Source organism: Oryctolagus cuniculus, chromosome 7 (assembly GCF_964237555.1).
Source record: "Oryctolagus cuniculus chromosome 7, mOryCun1.1, whole genome shotgun sequence".
NCBI classification, from domain to species: Eukaryota; Metazoa; Chordata; class Mammalia; order Lagomorpha; family Leporidae; genus Oryctolagus; species Oryctolagus cuniculus.
Genome location: NC_091438.1, coordinates 46,875,291 through 46,891,635, shown reverse-complemented (window position 1 = coordinate 46,891,635; position 16,345 = coordinate 46,875,291). Strand labels below are relative to the sequence as shown.

At 47.6% G+C, this 16,345-nt stretch overlaps 1 protein-coding gene across 2 annotated transcripts in view; it reads left to right on the top strand.

Moving 5' to 3' along the window:
• Window positions 1-16,345, top strand: part of PIP5K1A (phosphatidylinositol-4-phosphate 5-kinase type 1 alpha) — a 50,763-nt gene that overhangs the window by 23,826 nt on the left and 10,592 nt on the right. For both annotated transcript variants that reach the window (XM_070077715.1, XM_051858709.2), the window contains exons 3-7: window positions 1,361-1,441; window positions 9,964-10,094; window positions 10,820-10,937; window positions 11,114-11,266; window positions 13,484-13,783. In XM_070077715.1, coding sequence (XP_069933816.1) covers window positions 1,361-1,441; window positions 9,964-10,094; window positions 10,820-10,937; window positions 11,114-11,266; window positions 13,484-13,783 — 783 coding nt within the window. The remainder of the gene's footprint in view (window positions 1-1,360; window positions 1,442-9,963; window positions 10,095-10,819; window positions 10,938-11,113; window positions 11,267-13,483; window positions 13,784-16,345) is intronic.

Below are 16,345 nucleotides of genomic sequence, written 5' to 3'. Positions count from 1 at the left end.
AATACTCTATAGGAAGACAGTTAAGCAAACTGAAGATAATTTGCTTAGAAAAAGAGGAATTTGGAAAATTAGCAGAGACAGCAAAACAATGAGCTTTAATGTCAGATTGCCTAGATTTGAATCCCACCTTTATTTCACTAATTATATGACACTGAACAAGTTAGACCTCTAATCCTCATTTTCTTTATATGTAAAATATGAATTAACATTTTCATATGTTTCATATGTGAATTCAGTTTAAGCAAAAGCATTGAGGTTGGGTTGAGAATTAGAGGAGCAGTAATTTCTGAAAGAAAGCAACTAAAAAAAGAAGGGGTCTTTGAAACTTAACTTTTAGCCTGGCCTGTTTTTTGTGAACCTCTTTCTGAGGCTACAGAATTCCCTGTGTCCCATTTTTACTTTACTTCAATGATTCTCATTTTTATTTCCTATGTTATCTTTTGGGAGTCTAAAGGAGAAATATATATCCTTCTGATTTTCTTTGGTGATCTTATAGCCAATTAATTGATTGAAGGAGTAGACTATATGTGTTTACATGGGATGGATCTTCTGAGGATTTTTTTTTTTTTTTTTTTTGACAGGCAGAGTGGACAGTGAGAGAGAGAGACAGAGAGAAAGGTCTTCCTTTGCCGTTGGTTCACCCTCCAATGGCCGCCGTGGCTGGTGCGCTGCAGCCGGCGCACCGCGCTGATCCGATGGCAGGAGCCAGGAGCCAGGTGCTTTTCCTGGTCTCCCATGGGGTGCAGGGCCCAAGCACCTGGGCCATCCTCCACTGCACTCCCTGGCCACAGCAGAGGGCTGGCCTGGAAGAGGGGCAACCAGGACAGAATCTGGCGCCCCGACCGGGACTAGAACCCGGTGTGCCGGCGCCGCTAGGCGGAGGATTAGCCTAGTGAGCCACGGCACCGGCTTCTTCTGAGGATTTTATAAATTTTTTTTTAGATTTATTTATTTGAAAGGCAGAGTTAGAGAGAAAGAGGGAAGGAAGGAGATACCCCCTCTACCATCACTTCTCAAATGGTCACAATGGCCAGACTGAAGCCAGGAGCAAGGAACTTATCCAGGCCTCCCACATGGGTGGCAGGGGCCCAGCTACTTGGGCCGTCTTCTATTGCCTTTCCAGATAGCATTAGCAGGGAGATAGATTGGAAGTAGAACAGCTGGGGCTTGAACAGAGCGCTCATGCAATTCCAGTGTTGCAGGTGGTAGCTTAAGCCACTGTATCTCTGTACCAGCTCCTTTATAAATTTTTTTAATCTAGAAAGACGATATTGAATGTTTTGGTTTTATATACCACATAATAAATGCTTGGTATTACATGACAATCCTATACCTAGTAACCTTGACTTTTTACTTGTAGGTGCCTTATGCATCTGGCATGACCATCAAGAAAATAGGCCACCGAAGTGTTGATTCCTCAGGAGAGACCACATATAAAAAGGTGTGTATGAGTTGAACCCTGTCGCTCCCCCTCTTCGTGGAGGAACGACACTAAACCCTGCACTGTTCTCTCGTCTGCTCGGCCCTCCCCGGGTTTGCTGCTGGTTCTTCCCGGGTTGGCTACTATCCCTTCCACCTCCGTGGAAGGGCAGTTCCCCCTGGCCGCATTCCCCACTTCCGCAGGGGAGCGGCACACCGCCGGCTGGTTCTCTCGGGGGCTGCACGGGTTCCCTTAGATGTTCCCCATAGATGTTCCTGGTGCATGCCGTTTCTCTCCTCCTTTATAGTCCTCCTCCGCCAATCCCAACTCGGCTGCCCACACGCCGAGTACGCTGCTCTCCAATCAGGAGCAAGTCCTACAGTTAATTGGTTGAACTGGAGGCAGCTGTGCGGAAGCTGTTTACTTCTCTCCCAGCGCCATATTGTGGGAGAGCAGATGCATAGAATAAGTCTTAATTCCAGTAACAGTCTAGTCCGAGCTGCTCCCCACAGATCCCCCTTTCTTTTTATTTTTTTGGCGTTGATACGCGCCTGTCTTCGGTGTCCCGCAGCACACACTCTGCTCTACTTGCTAGAGTTGCCACAGGCTCTTACAAGTCCTATCCATCAGGCAAACCGAATCCGGGTCCTCTCTTCGCCATGTTGTGAGGAGGTTTTTAGGCGCTGATGCGTGCCTGTGTTCGGTGCCCTGCAGCGCATACTCTGCTCTGCTAGAACTGCCTGCAGGTGTTTACAAAACCTATCAGGCAAACCGAATCCAAGCCTTCTCATTGCCTTATTGTGGGGGAGACTTATTAGTGTTGGTTCGTGCCTATCTTCGGTGACCTGCAGCTCATACTCTGGTCGAGCTTTGCTGGCGCTTACCGCCTTAAATCAGGCAGACCGAATCCAAGCCTCCTAATTGTTGCATTGTGGGGAAGCTTTACTGATGTTAATTCGTGCCTGTCTTCGGTGACCTGCGGCTAGCCGCCCAGGTGCTCATCGCCTCACTAATCGGGCAGACCGAATCCAAGCCTTCTAATTGGCATGTTGAGGGGAGGCCTTATTTTTCTCTATTTCTCTATCTCCGGGCATTCCTACCTCTCCCATTTCACTTCTATCTTCCAGCATTCCCATTTCTCTTTTACTTCACTTCCAAACTTCTGTTTCTCTTATCCCCGCGGCTTTCCGGCACCTCGCCCCGCCGGCGGGTTCCCGGCTCTGCGCCGCTTCAGCCCGCGCGCCTCTCTCATCTGCGCAGCTTCCCGGCTTTGCGCGGCTCCGCGGTCTCCACGCTTAACCCTTTCGCGTCTGAACCACGGCCTACGCCAGCGTTCCCTATCTATTCACGCCCCGTGCTCTCTCTGCACGCGGCGGCTTCCGCGAGTAACACAGCGTAGCTTGCGTCTCCACCACTAGCATTCAATCCAAGTTCCCCGGGCTAGCCTGGCGAATTCAACCCAGCGTACGTCTCCGCCCCACGGTTTGGCTTCCCGTCCTTTGCTCCCCGGGCTAATCAGACGGATCCCAATCTGGCTTGCGTCTCAGCTTCTGGTTTTAACTTTTCGCCCCCTATTCCCGGGCTAACTTGAGAATCCCAAAGTGGCTTTCGTTTCCGCCTTGGCCTGCCCCCCGCGGCTTCAATTTCCCTAACAGTTTTCTCTACCCGGTATGTTTCCCCAAGCTTTCCTCCAACGATATTCCTCCCTCATTTCTCCTGGCCTCTCCCCACAGTCCGCGTCCGAATCTGTTTGTTCTAGCTTTCACTTTCGCTTTCGACCTTAGAGATTTCTCCCAGCTTCCCCCCGTAGTCCGTATCCGAGTCTATGCCTAGGCTTTCAATAGCTTCTTCCGGCACCCTTTTCGTCCGGCTTTTCCCTAGGCTGTTTGCTAGTCTCTCTCTCCGGTAATTTCCCTAGGCTGTTTGCTAGTTTCTCTCTCCGATATTTTCCCAGTTCTTCCCGTTTCTTCCCTCCTAAGTTTGCTATCTTGTCCTAGGTTTCCAATCCAAGCTAGGTTTCCTATCCGAGTCACGGCACCATTATGTCGCTCCCCCTCTTCGTGGAGGAACGACACTAAACCCTGCACTGTTCTCTCGTCTGCTCGGCCCTCCCCGGGTTTGCTGCTGGTTCTTCCCGGGTTGGCTACTATCCCTTCCACCTCCGTGGAAGGGCAGTTCCCCCTGGCCGCATTCCCCACTTCCGCAGGGGAGCGGCACACCGCCGGCTGGTTCTCTCGGGGGCTGCACGGGTTCCCTTAGATGTTCCCCATAGATGTTCCTGGTGCATGCCGTTTCTCTCCTCCTTTATAGTCCTCCTCCGCCAATCCCAACTCGGCTGCCCACACGCCGAGTACGCTGCTCTCCAATCAGGAGCAAGTCCTACAGTTAATTGGTTGAACTGGAGGCAGCTGTGCGGAAGCTGTTTACTTCTCTCCCAGCGCCATATTGTGGGAGAGCAGATGCATAGAATAAGTCTTAATTCCAGTAACAGTCTAGTCCGAGCTGCTCCCCACAGAACCCTCCCAATTTATTCCAGGAATTCAGCAGGGGCAACCGTACTCTTTATGTTACTCTCTGCAGCTGTCTCATTTCTTTTTTTATTTTTTATTTTTTATTTTTTTTATTATTTATTTATTTATTTATTTATTTTTTGACAGGCAGAGTGGACAGTGAGAGAGAGAGACAGAGAGAAAGGTCTTCCTTTGCCGTTGGTTCACCCTCCAACGGCCGCCACGGCCGGCGTGCTGCGGCCGGCGCACCACGCTGATCCGATGGCAGGAGCCAGGAGCCAGGTGCTTTTCCTGGTCTCCCATGGGGTGCAGGGCCCAAGCACTTGGGCCATCCTCCACTGCACTCCCTGGCCACAGCAGAGGGCTGGCCTGGAAGAGGGGCAACCGGGACAGAATCCGGCGCCCCGACCGGGACTAGAACCCCGAGTGCTGGCGCCGCTAGGCGGAGGATTAGCCTAGTGAGCCGCGGCGCCAGCCGCTGTCTCATTTCTTGATGACCTAGGCCTTTGTGCAATTAGCCATCATGCAACTTGGACTTGAGAATTCATTTTGGGGCTGGGGCTGTGGCACAGCCTGTAGGGCTGGCATCCCATATGGGCTCCAGTTTGAGTCCTGGCTACTCTGCTTCCAATCCTGTTCTCTGCTATGGCCCGAGAGAGTAGTAGAAGATGGCCCAATGCCTTGGGCCCCTGTGCCCATGAAGGAGACCCAGAAGTAGCTACTGGCTCCTGGCTTCAGATTGGCCTGACTACGGCCGCTGTGGCCATTTGGGAAGTGAAGCAGCGAATCGAAGACTTCTCTCTCTCTCTCTCTTTCTCTGCCTCTCTGTAACTCTCTTTGAAATAAATAAATAAATCTTTAAAAACAAAAAAGGAGGCCGGCGCTGTGGCTCAATAGGCTAATCCTCCACCTGCAGCGCCGGCATACCGGGTTCTAGTCCCGGTTGCTCCTCTTCCAGTCCCGCTCTCTGCTGTGGCCCGGGAGGGCAGTGGAGGATGGCCCAAGTCGTTGGGCCCTGCACCCGCATGGGAGACCAGAAGCACCTGGCTCCTGCTTCGGATCAGTGCAGTGCACCGCCCGCAGCGGCCATTGGGGGGTGAACCAATGGAAAAGGAAGACCTTTCTCTCTGTCTCTCTCTCACTGTTCACTCTTGCCTGTAAAACAAAAAAAAAAAAAACAAAAAAAAACAAAAAAGGAATTCACTTTATAGGGCCAGTGCTATGAGTAAAGCCACTGCCTGCAGCATCAGCATCCCATATGGGTGCCGTTTCAAGTCCCAGCTGCTCCACTTCCTATCCAGCTCCCTCCCCCCCCCTTTTTTTTTTTTAATAGATTTGTTTGAAAGGTAGAGTTACAGAGGAGCAGAGGCAGAGAGAGAGAGAGAGAACTCTTCAATCCTCTCATTCACTCCCTAAATAGCTGCAACGGCCAGAGCTGGGCCCATCCTAAGCTAGGAGCCAGGAGCTTCTTCTGGATCTCCCACACAGATGGCAGGGGCCCAAGGGCTTGGGCCATCTTCTGCTGCTTTCCCAGGCCAAAGCAGAGATCTGGATCAGAAGTGGAGAAGCTAGGACTAGAATCGGCACCCATATGGGATGCTGGCACTGCTATGCCACAGTGCCGGTCCCTCCAGCTCCGAACAAGAACTTCTAATGTGTCTGGGAAAGCAACAAAGGATGACTCAAGTCTGCAAGCCCTGCACCCACATGGGAGACCTGGCTGAAGCTCCTGGCTCCTGGCTTTGGCCTGGCCTAGCCCTGGCTGTTGTGGCTATTTGGGGAGTGTACCAGCAGGTGGAAGATTTTTCTCTCTCTCTCTTTCTCCCCTGCCCCTCCTATAACTCTACTTTTACATAAATATATATATGTGTATATATATATATATTTTTTTTTTTTTTTGACATGCAGAGTGGACAGTGAGAGAGAGAGACAGAGAGAAAGGTCTTCCTTTTGCTGTTGGTTCACCCTCCAATGGCCGGCGTGCTGTGGCCGGCTCACCACACTGATCCAAAGGCAGGGGCCAGTTGCTTATCCTGGTCTCCCATGGGGTGCAGGGCCCAAGCACTTGGGCCATCCTCCACTGCACTCCCAGGCCATAGCAGAGAGCTGGCCTGGAAGAGGGGCAACCGGGACTAGAACCTGGTGTGCCGGTACCTCTAGGTGGAGGATTAGCCTAGTGAGCCGCGGCACCGGCTATAAATATTTTTTAAAAATTTATTTTACAGCAGTCAGTTGTCTCCTGTCACATAAATGTTTTTTAAATAAGAATGCCCTTAATTTTTTTGAAGATTTATTTATTTATTTGAAAGGCAGAGTTAGAGAGGGATAGGTCTTCCATCTGCTGGTTCCCTCCCCAAATCCCCAAATGGCTACAACAGCCAAGACTGAGCCATGCCAAAGCCAAGAACTCCATCCGGGTCTCCCATGTGGGTAGCAGGGCCAAAGCACTTGGGGCATCTTCCACTGTTCCCCCAGATGCATTAGCAGGGAGCTGGATGGAGAAGCTGGCATTCAAACTGGTACCAATATTGGATGCTGGAGTCACAAGGGAACCCAGCCTGTTGGCTAAATAAGAATGCTGTTAATGAACAAATGTGGTATTTATTTCTATTTCACTGAGCTAAAGAAATGAAATTTCACTGTTAGATATAAACATGTCTTAAAGAACCCTGCCACAGAAGAATTTTGCCACAGAGAACCATGTCTGTCTGTCTCTCTCTCTCTCTCTCTTTTTTAACCTTTATTTTATTTATTTGAAGGGCAGAGTGGAGGGAAAGTCAAAGAAGGAGATCTTACATCTGCTTGTTCACTCCCCAGATGGCTGCAACAGCCAGGGCTGAGCCAGGCCAAAGGAGCCAGGAACTCCCTGCAGGTTTCCTGTGTGAGTAGCAGGGGCCCAAGTACATGGGCCATCTTCTGCTGCCTTCCCAGCTGCATTAGGAAGGAGCCAGATCAGAAAGCAGAGCAGCCAGATGTGGGGAGCAGCTCGGACTAGACTAAGTTACTGGAATTAAGACTTATTCTATGCATCTGCTCTCCCACAATATGGCGCTGAGAAGGGAGAAACAGCTTCTGCGCAGCTGCCTCCAGTTCAACCAATAAACTGTAGGACCTACTCCTGATTGGAGGAGAGCAGCGTACTCGGCGTGTGGGTAGCAGAGTTGGGATTGGTGGAAGAGGACTATAAAGGAGGAGAGAGACAACATGCACCAGGAACATCTAAGAGGAACACCTGTGCAGCCCCCGAGAGAGCCGGCCGGCGGTGTGCCGCTCCCCTGCGGAAGTAGGGAAGGTGGCAGGGGGCCCGCCCCTCCACGGAGGTGGAGGGATGGCAGCCAACCAGGGAAGAACCAGCAGCAAACCCGGGAAGGGCCGAGCAGACAAAAGAACAGCGCAGGGTCCTGTGTCGTTCCTCCATGAAGAGGGGGAGCGACAGCCAGAGATATTTTTCCTCCATCCAGATTGTAGAATATTTATGAAGTGACACAGAGGTGAGCAGCAGACATAGGCAGCAAGTCAGATTTTTTTCCCTTTTCTCTCCTGTTCTTTTCTCCTTTTTTCCCCCAAAGATTGTAGTTTTAACTAGTGAATAGTTTCTAGAACACATGGTTTTTTTGAGCTCTAGATATCAAGTGAACTGGAAAGACAGTAGCAGTTGCTAAGAAGAGAGAATGGTACAAGAAAGCCAAGAGAAGCCTCCTGGGTCCTGGGGTGATCCCAGCTCTTCAGTTTGGAGATGCTTAAGCTTCCTGAGGGGCAGGGAAAGTTCAGCCGCCCTTTCAGAGTCTGTAGTAGTCTGGTGTGCGGTGTGACGATTTCTTTGAGGCTTTTCTAGCCCACATACATTTTACATCTGTTCTGCTTTCATTGCTTGTTCCAAGTAGCAGAGATTGATGCATCTACTCAGTCAGGGCCCTGTTTCTGGAATGGGTTCTGAGGTCCATGTCTATTCAACAGACATTTATAGAGTAGTTTTTTGTTTGTTTGTTTTTAAGATTTATTTATTTACTTGGAAGTCACATTTAAAGAGGACAGGGAGAGAGAGAATCTCCCATCAAAAGCAGAGCAGGGTGCTGTAGCTTAATGGGTAAAGATGCCACCTATGATTCCAGTATCCCTTATGGGCACTGGTATGAGTCTTGGCTATTCCACTTCCGATCCAGCTCTCTGCTATGGCCTGGGAAAGCAATAGAAGGTGGCCCAAATCCTTGGGCCCCTGCACCTGTGTGGGAGATCCGGAAGAAGCTCCTGGCTTCAGATTGGCCCAGCTGTGGCCGTTGTGGCCATTTGGGGAGTGAATCAGAAAATGGAAGACTTCCGCCTTTCTGTAACTCTGCCTCTCAGATAAATAAATCTTAAAAAAAAAAAAAAAAAAAAAAGTGGAGCAGGGGCCAGCATTGTGGTGTAGTGGGTAAAGCTGCTGTGGCGCCAGAATCCCATATGGGCACTGGTTTGAGTCTTGGCTGCTCCACTTCTGATCCAGTTCCCACTAACACCTGGGAAAGCAATGGAAGATGGCCCAAGTGCTTGGGGCCCTGTACCCACATGGGAGACCCAGACTAGGCTCCTGGCTTCAGTGTGGCCCATCTCCAGCTGTTGCCATTTGAGGAGTGAACCAACAGATGGAAGATCTCTCTCCCTCTCTATTTCTTTCTATAACTCTGCCTTAAAACAAAACAAAACAAAAAAAACAGCCAGGACATGAACTGGCGCTCATTTGTGGGCTACTATCATCTCAGGTGGTGGCTTTACCTGCTAGGCCACATCCCTGGCCTTTATAGAGCTCTTTTATTGTGATGAACTTTGAGATAAATAGGTCAGTTTTTCTAGTCTGATTGGGGAGGCAAACACTTCAAAGACTTGTTATAGTTTCAAAGCCTGTGAGGACTAAGTAGAAAGATAAGTAATGTCTGTTGGGGTTGGGAGTGAGGGAAAAAATTTAGGACAAAGCTGTCTAATAGAACTTAATACGGCGGGCTCTTGTTCCCTGGCCTCTTGTCCGGGAGGGAGCTTGCTGTAGCCCCACGCCTCCAGGGTACATGGCCTTCTGGCCATGGCTCTAGGCTTCCTGGCCCAGATACAGGCCTAGATGCTCTTCCACATGGCTGGTTCCTGGTGTTTGGTATGAACCTCTATTCACCTCTAAATAAAGCTCTCACTCTCCTATGCATTTTTCCTCACTAAATAAAAGCTTAAAACGTTAAAAAAAAAAAAAAAAAAAAAAAAGGCAAAACAAAACAAAAACAAAAACCAACCAAACAAAAAAACTTAATACACTTGGCCCTTTGGCCTAGATCAAGTGTAGAAATTAATACAGTATCAGAATACTCTGTATCTATGCCATCCAGTTGTTAACCTCTAGCCACATATGAACTGTGACAAGGAAGACTGAGGAGGGTACATTTAAACAGCCATGTGTGGCAGATGGCTGCTGTGTGGAGCAGCACAGATCTAGATGATGTGATATATTCCCACTGGATTGACTTCCTAGAGTGTACGGTAGGGGCTTTTGTAATTGTGTTTCTTCTGTACTGTGATAATTCTAAATCTAATTATTTCTCAGAAAAAATGGACTCTTTGATGTTTTGCTTTGATTAGAAACTCTTTGCTGCCACTCTTGTCCTTGTCAGGCTCTTCCTTGGAGGGAATCTTCTGCAGCCAGTAGTCATGTTGGGAAGGCCCTAGATAATGGGGACAGGAACCTTAAGAGTAAGACTAAGATGCTTTTCCCAGTACAGTGTATCTTCCAAATACAGATAGGAAACTTGTTTAAGCAGGCTGATAGTAGGGAACACCTTGCCAGCTGAATGTGGATTGGATGGTCCCATCTTTGCTACTCTGTGTCTTTACTAACCTTCCAATATTTGTCATGCTGATTGCAATGTGCAGCATGAGAATGGGGAAACTGGATTGCCCCAGTTTAGTTTGAAGTAGTTGAAGAGTGTTTGCTTTCAAGTGTTCCTTCTGGCTCTTCCCTCCCTTTTTATTGCTATGGTTGGACTTAATACAAGAAACTTTAATTTTTTTCCTTAGACAACCTCATCAGCTTTGAAAGGTGCCATCCAGTTAGGCATTACTCACACTGTGGGGAGCCTGAGTACCAAACCAGAACGAGACGTCCTCATGCAAGACTTCTATGTGGTGGAGAGTATCTTCTTCCCCAGGTATAGAGGTTAATTAATGTTCAGGCAAATGGCTTGGAAATGTGACTTTTTTTTTTCTTTCTTTCTTTCTTTCTTTCTTTTTTTTTTTTTTGTTTGAGAGACAAAGAACTCTAATCTACTGGTTCAGTCTCCAAGTGCCCATAACCAGAAGGACCAGAGTAGGGAAATGGGAACTCTATATAGGTTTCCCACATGGGTGGCAGATGCTCAGTTACTCAAGCCATTACTGCTGCTTCCCAGGGTCTGCATAATCAGGAAGCTGGAGTCAAACCGTGGCACTCCAGTGTGAGACATGGGCATTCTAAACTGCAGTTACCCTGCTTTTTCAAGTCAACCCAGGATAGTTTTAAAAGTTCAAAGCTGACTAATTAAGGTATGTGTCCAGTCCTCACCCTGATGATAATCAGGATGTTGTGGGACTGGAGAATTTGGTGAGCAGATGCTTCCTTTTAATGCCTCCATGAGCCTCTGGTCCATGGAGTTACCCCTTAAAGGATAGCTTAATGGATTGAATAGGAGGCATTGTGATTCCCTATGCCCGTGTCTTGGTCCTTACATTGTGCCTTTATCCTACTGAGGAAGTGATTCATCTAATCCCTCTAATTCTCTGAGAAGGGTTGCATTTGTTCCCCTTGCCTCAGCACTGGGTGTTTGTGTCTTCCCAGGGTGGACTCCCTGGATGACAAGAATCGGAAAGTTAAGATTTCTTCTATTTAACTCCACAGTGAAGGGAGCAACCTGACTCCTGCTCATCACTACAATGACTTCCGTTTTAAGACCTATGCACCTGTTGCCTTCCGCTACTTCCGAGAGCTATTTGGCATCCGGCCTGATGATTACTTGGTAAGCCTCTGGGTTTCAGGACCCTGTTACTCCATTATGGTAGGGATATTCCCAAAGGAAGACCCCTTTCTCTACTGTCTTGCTGTTGCTTTCTTAAAATTGCATCTGTATTTGATTTCTGTGGTGGGCAGGCCCTGGTATATCTAAATTTCTTTACTCCCTTCTTTTGGCCTCAGTACTCCCTCTGCAGTGAGCCACTGATCGAACTCTGCAACTCCGGGGCAAGTGGTTCCCTTTTTTATGTGTCAAGCGATGACGAGTTTATCATCAAGACGGTCCAGCATAAAGAGGCAGAGTTTTTGCAGAAGCTGCTTCCAGGATACTACATGGTAAGGGTTGTAGGAGCACCAGCTGTCTATATTCCCTACTCCTGGACAAGGCCAGGGAGGCTATCTTCAGTTGAGTAAAATGGTATTTCTGTCTTGAGAATGTGGTTGTTCTTTTACAAACCCTCTATGGTTAAAAGAGATGTTTTAAGATTTATTTGAAAGGCAGAGTGATATGGAGAGAGAAGGAGAGATAGTTAAGAGATCTTCCATCCACTGATTCATTCCCCAAATACCTACAAGAGGCAGGGATGGACCAGGCTGCAGCCAGGAGCCAGGACTCCATTAGGAAGTCTCCCATGTGGATGGCAGGAACCCAAACAGTTGGGCCATCATTTGCTGCCTTCCAGGCATGTTAGCAGGAATCTGGATTGGAAGTACAGAGTAGCAGGATTCAGACCAGCACTCTGATATGGCATGCAGGCATCTCAAGTGGCAGCTTTTAACCCACTGTACCACGTCTGTCCCTGTTTATTTGAAAGAGCTCTCTCCTGCTGGTTTACTTCCCAAATCCCTGCAACAGCCAGGGCAGGGCCAGGCTGAATCCAGGAACTGGGAGTCTAGGTCTAGGTCCCCACATCAGTGGAAAGAACCCAGCCACTTTAGCCATACCTGTTGCCTCCCAGGGTTTGCACTTGAGGAAGCTGGAATTGGGAGCTGGAGCCTTGGACTTGAACCCAAGCACTGTGATGATTTAATTCAGGCCTCATAACTGCCATGCCAAATATTCCTCCTCTCCCCATGTCTGTCCTTTTATTTAATTTTTTAAAAGATTTTTTTATTTATTTGAGAGGTAGAGTTATAGACAGAGAGAGGGAGAGACCGAGAAAGGTCTTCCATCTGCTGGTTCACTCCCCAAATGGCCGCAACAGCTGGAGCTGCACCGTTCCAAAGCCAGGAGAAAAGAGCTTCTTCCATGTCTCCCATGTGGGTGTAGGGGCCCAAGGACTTGGGCCATCTTCTACTGCTTTCCCAGGCCATAGCAGAGAGCTGAATCAGAAGTGGAGCAGCCGGGACCCGAACTGGCACCCACATGGGATGCTGGCACTGCAGGCAACGGCCTCACCCACTATGCCACAGCACCGATTCCTACTAATCAACATTCTGTATTCAGATTGAGTTTTTGTTTTGTTTTAAGTTCCACATGTAAGAGAGAATATGTGGTATTTGTCTTTTTGTGTCTGGCTTATTTCACTCAATATGGTGTCCTCCAGTTCCATTTTGCTGCAGATGACAGGATTTTATTTTTTTATAGCCAAATATTCCATTGTGCATATATGCCACATTTTCTTTATTCATTCATCTGATGATGATGGACACACTTTGGTTGATTCCATATTTTCGCTATTGTGAAAGTATCCTACTTTTTAAAAGTTTAGACATAAATTTATTTGTTTGAAAGGCATAATGACAGAGGGAGAGACAGAGAAAAAGATCGTTTGTCTGCTAGTTTACTCCCCAAATAGCCACAACTGCTGGGAGTGGGCTAGGCTAACACCAGGAGCTAGGCACTCCATCCTGGTATTCCACATGGATGTCAGGGGCCCAAGTCCTTGGGCCATCATCAGCTGTGTTCCAGGTACATTAGCAGGGAGCTGGATCATAAATGGAACGGCTGGGACTCAAACCAGCACTCCCATGTCGGGTGCCTGAATTGCAGGTGGTGGCTTAATCTGCTAAAATACAGCATTATAAAAGCAGTATCTTGCTTTTAATTCTTGGCTTAGACTGCCAAGGCAAGAATCAAGATTTTTTTTCCCTGTTCTTAGTCCAGATCCTAATCTGGAGAATGAGATAGGTTACTTTCCTTGATAGGACCCTATTCATTTCACTCTGACAGATTACTCTTGGAAGTTCTGAGGAATTTAGGAACTCTTTTTGCCTCCTGTAGTACCCCAAAAATACATTATGCTCAGAATTAAGGGTTAGGACTTTTTCCAATGCAGTCTTCTCTTAAAGCTCTCTGAAGGAAGGTGTATCCATTATATGTTTGGGATCCTGACTGCTGATTATGTTAGAGGATCTGTGGCCTGGCTTGATGGTGATCTTGTCAATGAGATAGACAGATTGGAAAATTTTAAATAAATGTCATGTGATTGTATGAGTGGACATATTATGCCAAAGAAGACAAATGAAGGGTGGAACGCAATTTTTTCCTTTGAGTTTCACTGAAAATTAACTAACTTGAAATACTTCTTGTTTTTACTTTTGTGCTCTCAGAACCTCAACCAGAATCCTCGCACTTTGCTGCCTAAATTCTATGGACTGTACTGTGTGCAGGCAGGAGGCAAGAATATTCGAATTGTGGTGATGAACAATCTCTTACCACGATCAGTCAAGATGCATATCAAATATGACCTCAAGGGCTCAACCTACAAACGACGGGCTTCCCAAAAAGAGCGAGAGAAGCCTCTCCCCACATTTAAAGACCTGGACTTCTTGCAAGACATCCCTGATGGTCTTTTTTTGGATGCTGACATGTACAATGCTCTGTGTAAGACCCTGCAGCGTGACTGTTTGGTAAGTTTGTCATATTTCCCTCTCAGACACCAAAAATCTCAACCACTAAAATAACTTGGTTCTTGGGCATTAATTCTGTGGGAGATGAGACTCTGTTCCTTAGCTCCATATGCCTTAAACTTCATTTAAAATAACTTTTACATTGGCTCTTTGCCATAACTTCGCATTTTCACTTTCTCCCTGTTTTTCATCCCCCCACTGGGCTTGATTTCCTTCTCTAACCATCCTGGGCCTCGTCATCAAGCATTCTGCTCACTTTCACATCCACCGCCTCATTCCTCAGATCTTGGTCCTGCCTGCCAAATCTAGATTTATCCCATAGAGGCTGAGTGCTGCTGAAAACAATCACTGGCATATCTACAGGTGCATGTTATCCAGTCCCACCTGGCCTTGCAGTGTTGCCCAGCATCCATTTCCTTTTCCTCTCAGTAGGAATTTTAGATGGTTGAGGGTTTTTTTTTTTTTTTTCCTGAAAGATTGTTTATTTGAAAGGCAGAGTTAGAGGCAGAGAGAGAGAGAGAGACAGAGGTCTTCCATCCATTGGTTCACTCTCCAAATGGCTGCAACAGCCAGAGCTGGGCTGATCCGAGGGCAGGGGCCTAAGGACTTGGGACATCTTTCACTGCTTTCCCAGGCCATAGCAGAGAGCTGGATTGGAAGTGAAGCAGCGAGATTCAAACTGGGGCCCACATGGGATGCCGGCACTGTAAGCAGCAGCTGTACCTGCTGCACCACAGTGCTGACCCGTGGTTGACACTCTTAAAACCATTTTCTTTTAATATTTTTGTTTCATCTGTTTTTTATTTATTTGGAAGGCAGAGAGACAGAGATCTTCCATCTGCTGGGTTGACTCCCCCAAATGCTTGGAACAGTCAAGGATGGGTCAGGCCTAAGCCAGGAACCAAGAGTTCAGTGCAGATCTTCCATAGGGGTGGCAGCTACCCAATTATTTGAGCTATCACCTGTTACTCTCAGGTTGCACATTAAGAGGAAGCTGGAGGGGGCTGGTGCTGTGGCGTAGCGGGTAAAGCCCTGCCTGCAGTGCCAGCATCCCATAGGGGCGCTGGTTTGAGTGGAAGATGTCCCAGATCCTTGGACCCCTGCACCTATGTGGGAGACCCAGAAGAAGCTCCTGGCTTCAGATCGGCTCATCTCCAGCCTTTGTGGCCATCTGGATAGTGAACCAGTAGATGGAAGATCTTTCTCTCTGTCTCTCTCTCTGTAACTTTTTCAAATAAATAAATAAATCTTTTTTAAAAAATGCATTATCTTCTTTCCTCCCAGCTTGGTGGCTTATATCCAGCCAGTTTGTTTTGTGCTCTAGATTCAATTCCTCCTCTTCAGGACCTACTTCTCTTATGTCCTTCTGTGCCTTCAGCTCCTACTGCCGTGTTTTCTTTCTACTTGCAAGCAATCTCTCTTCTGTCTTACATTTAGGAGGATTTTTTTTTTCAGTGCCTTTTGACTAAAGATGCTTCCAGTTCTGCTTTTCCTTTCTGTTTTTCCTGCCTCAACCACTATGTCCTCCTGCCTTGTGCTCTCACCTCTTTGAGACCACCCAGATGCTAAACACAATACTTCTCAGGCCTTCTTTACATTTTCAGCAATGTTTGACATTTGGCAGCTGACTGCTTTCTTAACATGTCTTTGGGTTTCTTTTGTTGACACATTTCCCTATTGATTTTTCTAATCTGTTTGTTTTTCTTCAAATTGCTTTTGCAGGATTGTCTTCCTCTACCCAGTCCATAATACTGTCCATCCTTGCCCTCGTTTACTCATTCTGTGCTTGCTTCCAGGGTAAAACCTGTTTTGGTGCATCTCCTGGGATTGCCAGGGAAAGAGGCTTATTCAGCTAATGAGGCCTACAGATTTTTCAAACTGTACACAAGAATCAATCCTAAGCTCTCTTCATCCCTATGCCACCACCTGCTGAGACATTCTTGGTTGAGCTGTACTTCGTGGTGAACTGTTGGAGCTGATAGGCATATACCCTTTCCAAGACCGTTCTAGGGTGCAAAAAGGGATTGAAGATAATAGAAGGCAGTCTGGGCTCCTCCTGATGACACATTTTGCCTGTCATTGCTTTGCCTCCTCACCTCTAATCTGTTGCACTTACCCTTTGCATTTTATGTTGCAGTGATACTGAATTATAGCTCTCTGTGTGAAATAAGCTGTTTCATACTCCAGAATCTGACATTATTCTTTCCTTCCTTTATGTACTTTGATGTACTTTCTAATTGATCCTTCATAAACTTGTTTACATACCACTTTTTTTTTTTTTTTTTTTTTTTTTAAGAATTACTTTATTGGCAGGCGCCGTGGCTCAATAGGCTAATCCTCCACCTTGCGGCGCCGGCACACCGGGTTCTAGTCCCGGTCGGGGCGCTGGATTCTGTCCCGGTTGCCCCTCTTCCAGGCCAGCTCTCTGCTATGGCCAGGGAGTGCAGTGGAGGATGGCCCAGGTGCTTGGGCCCTGCACCCCATGGGAGACCAGGAAAAACCACCTGGCACCTGGCTCCTGCCATCGGATCAGCACGGTGCGCCGGCTGCAGCGGCAGCCAT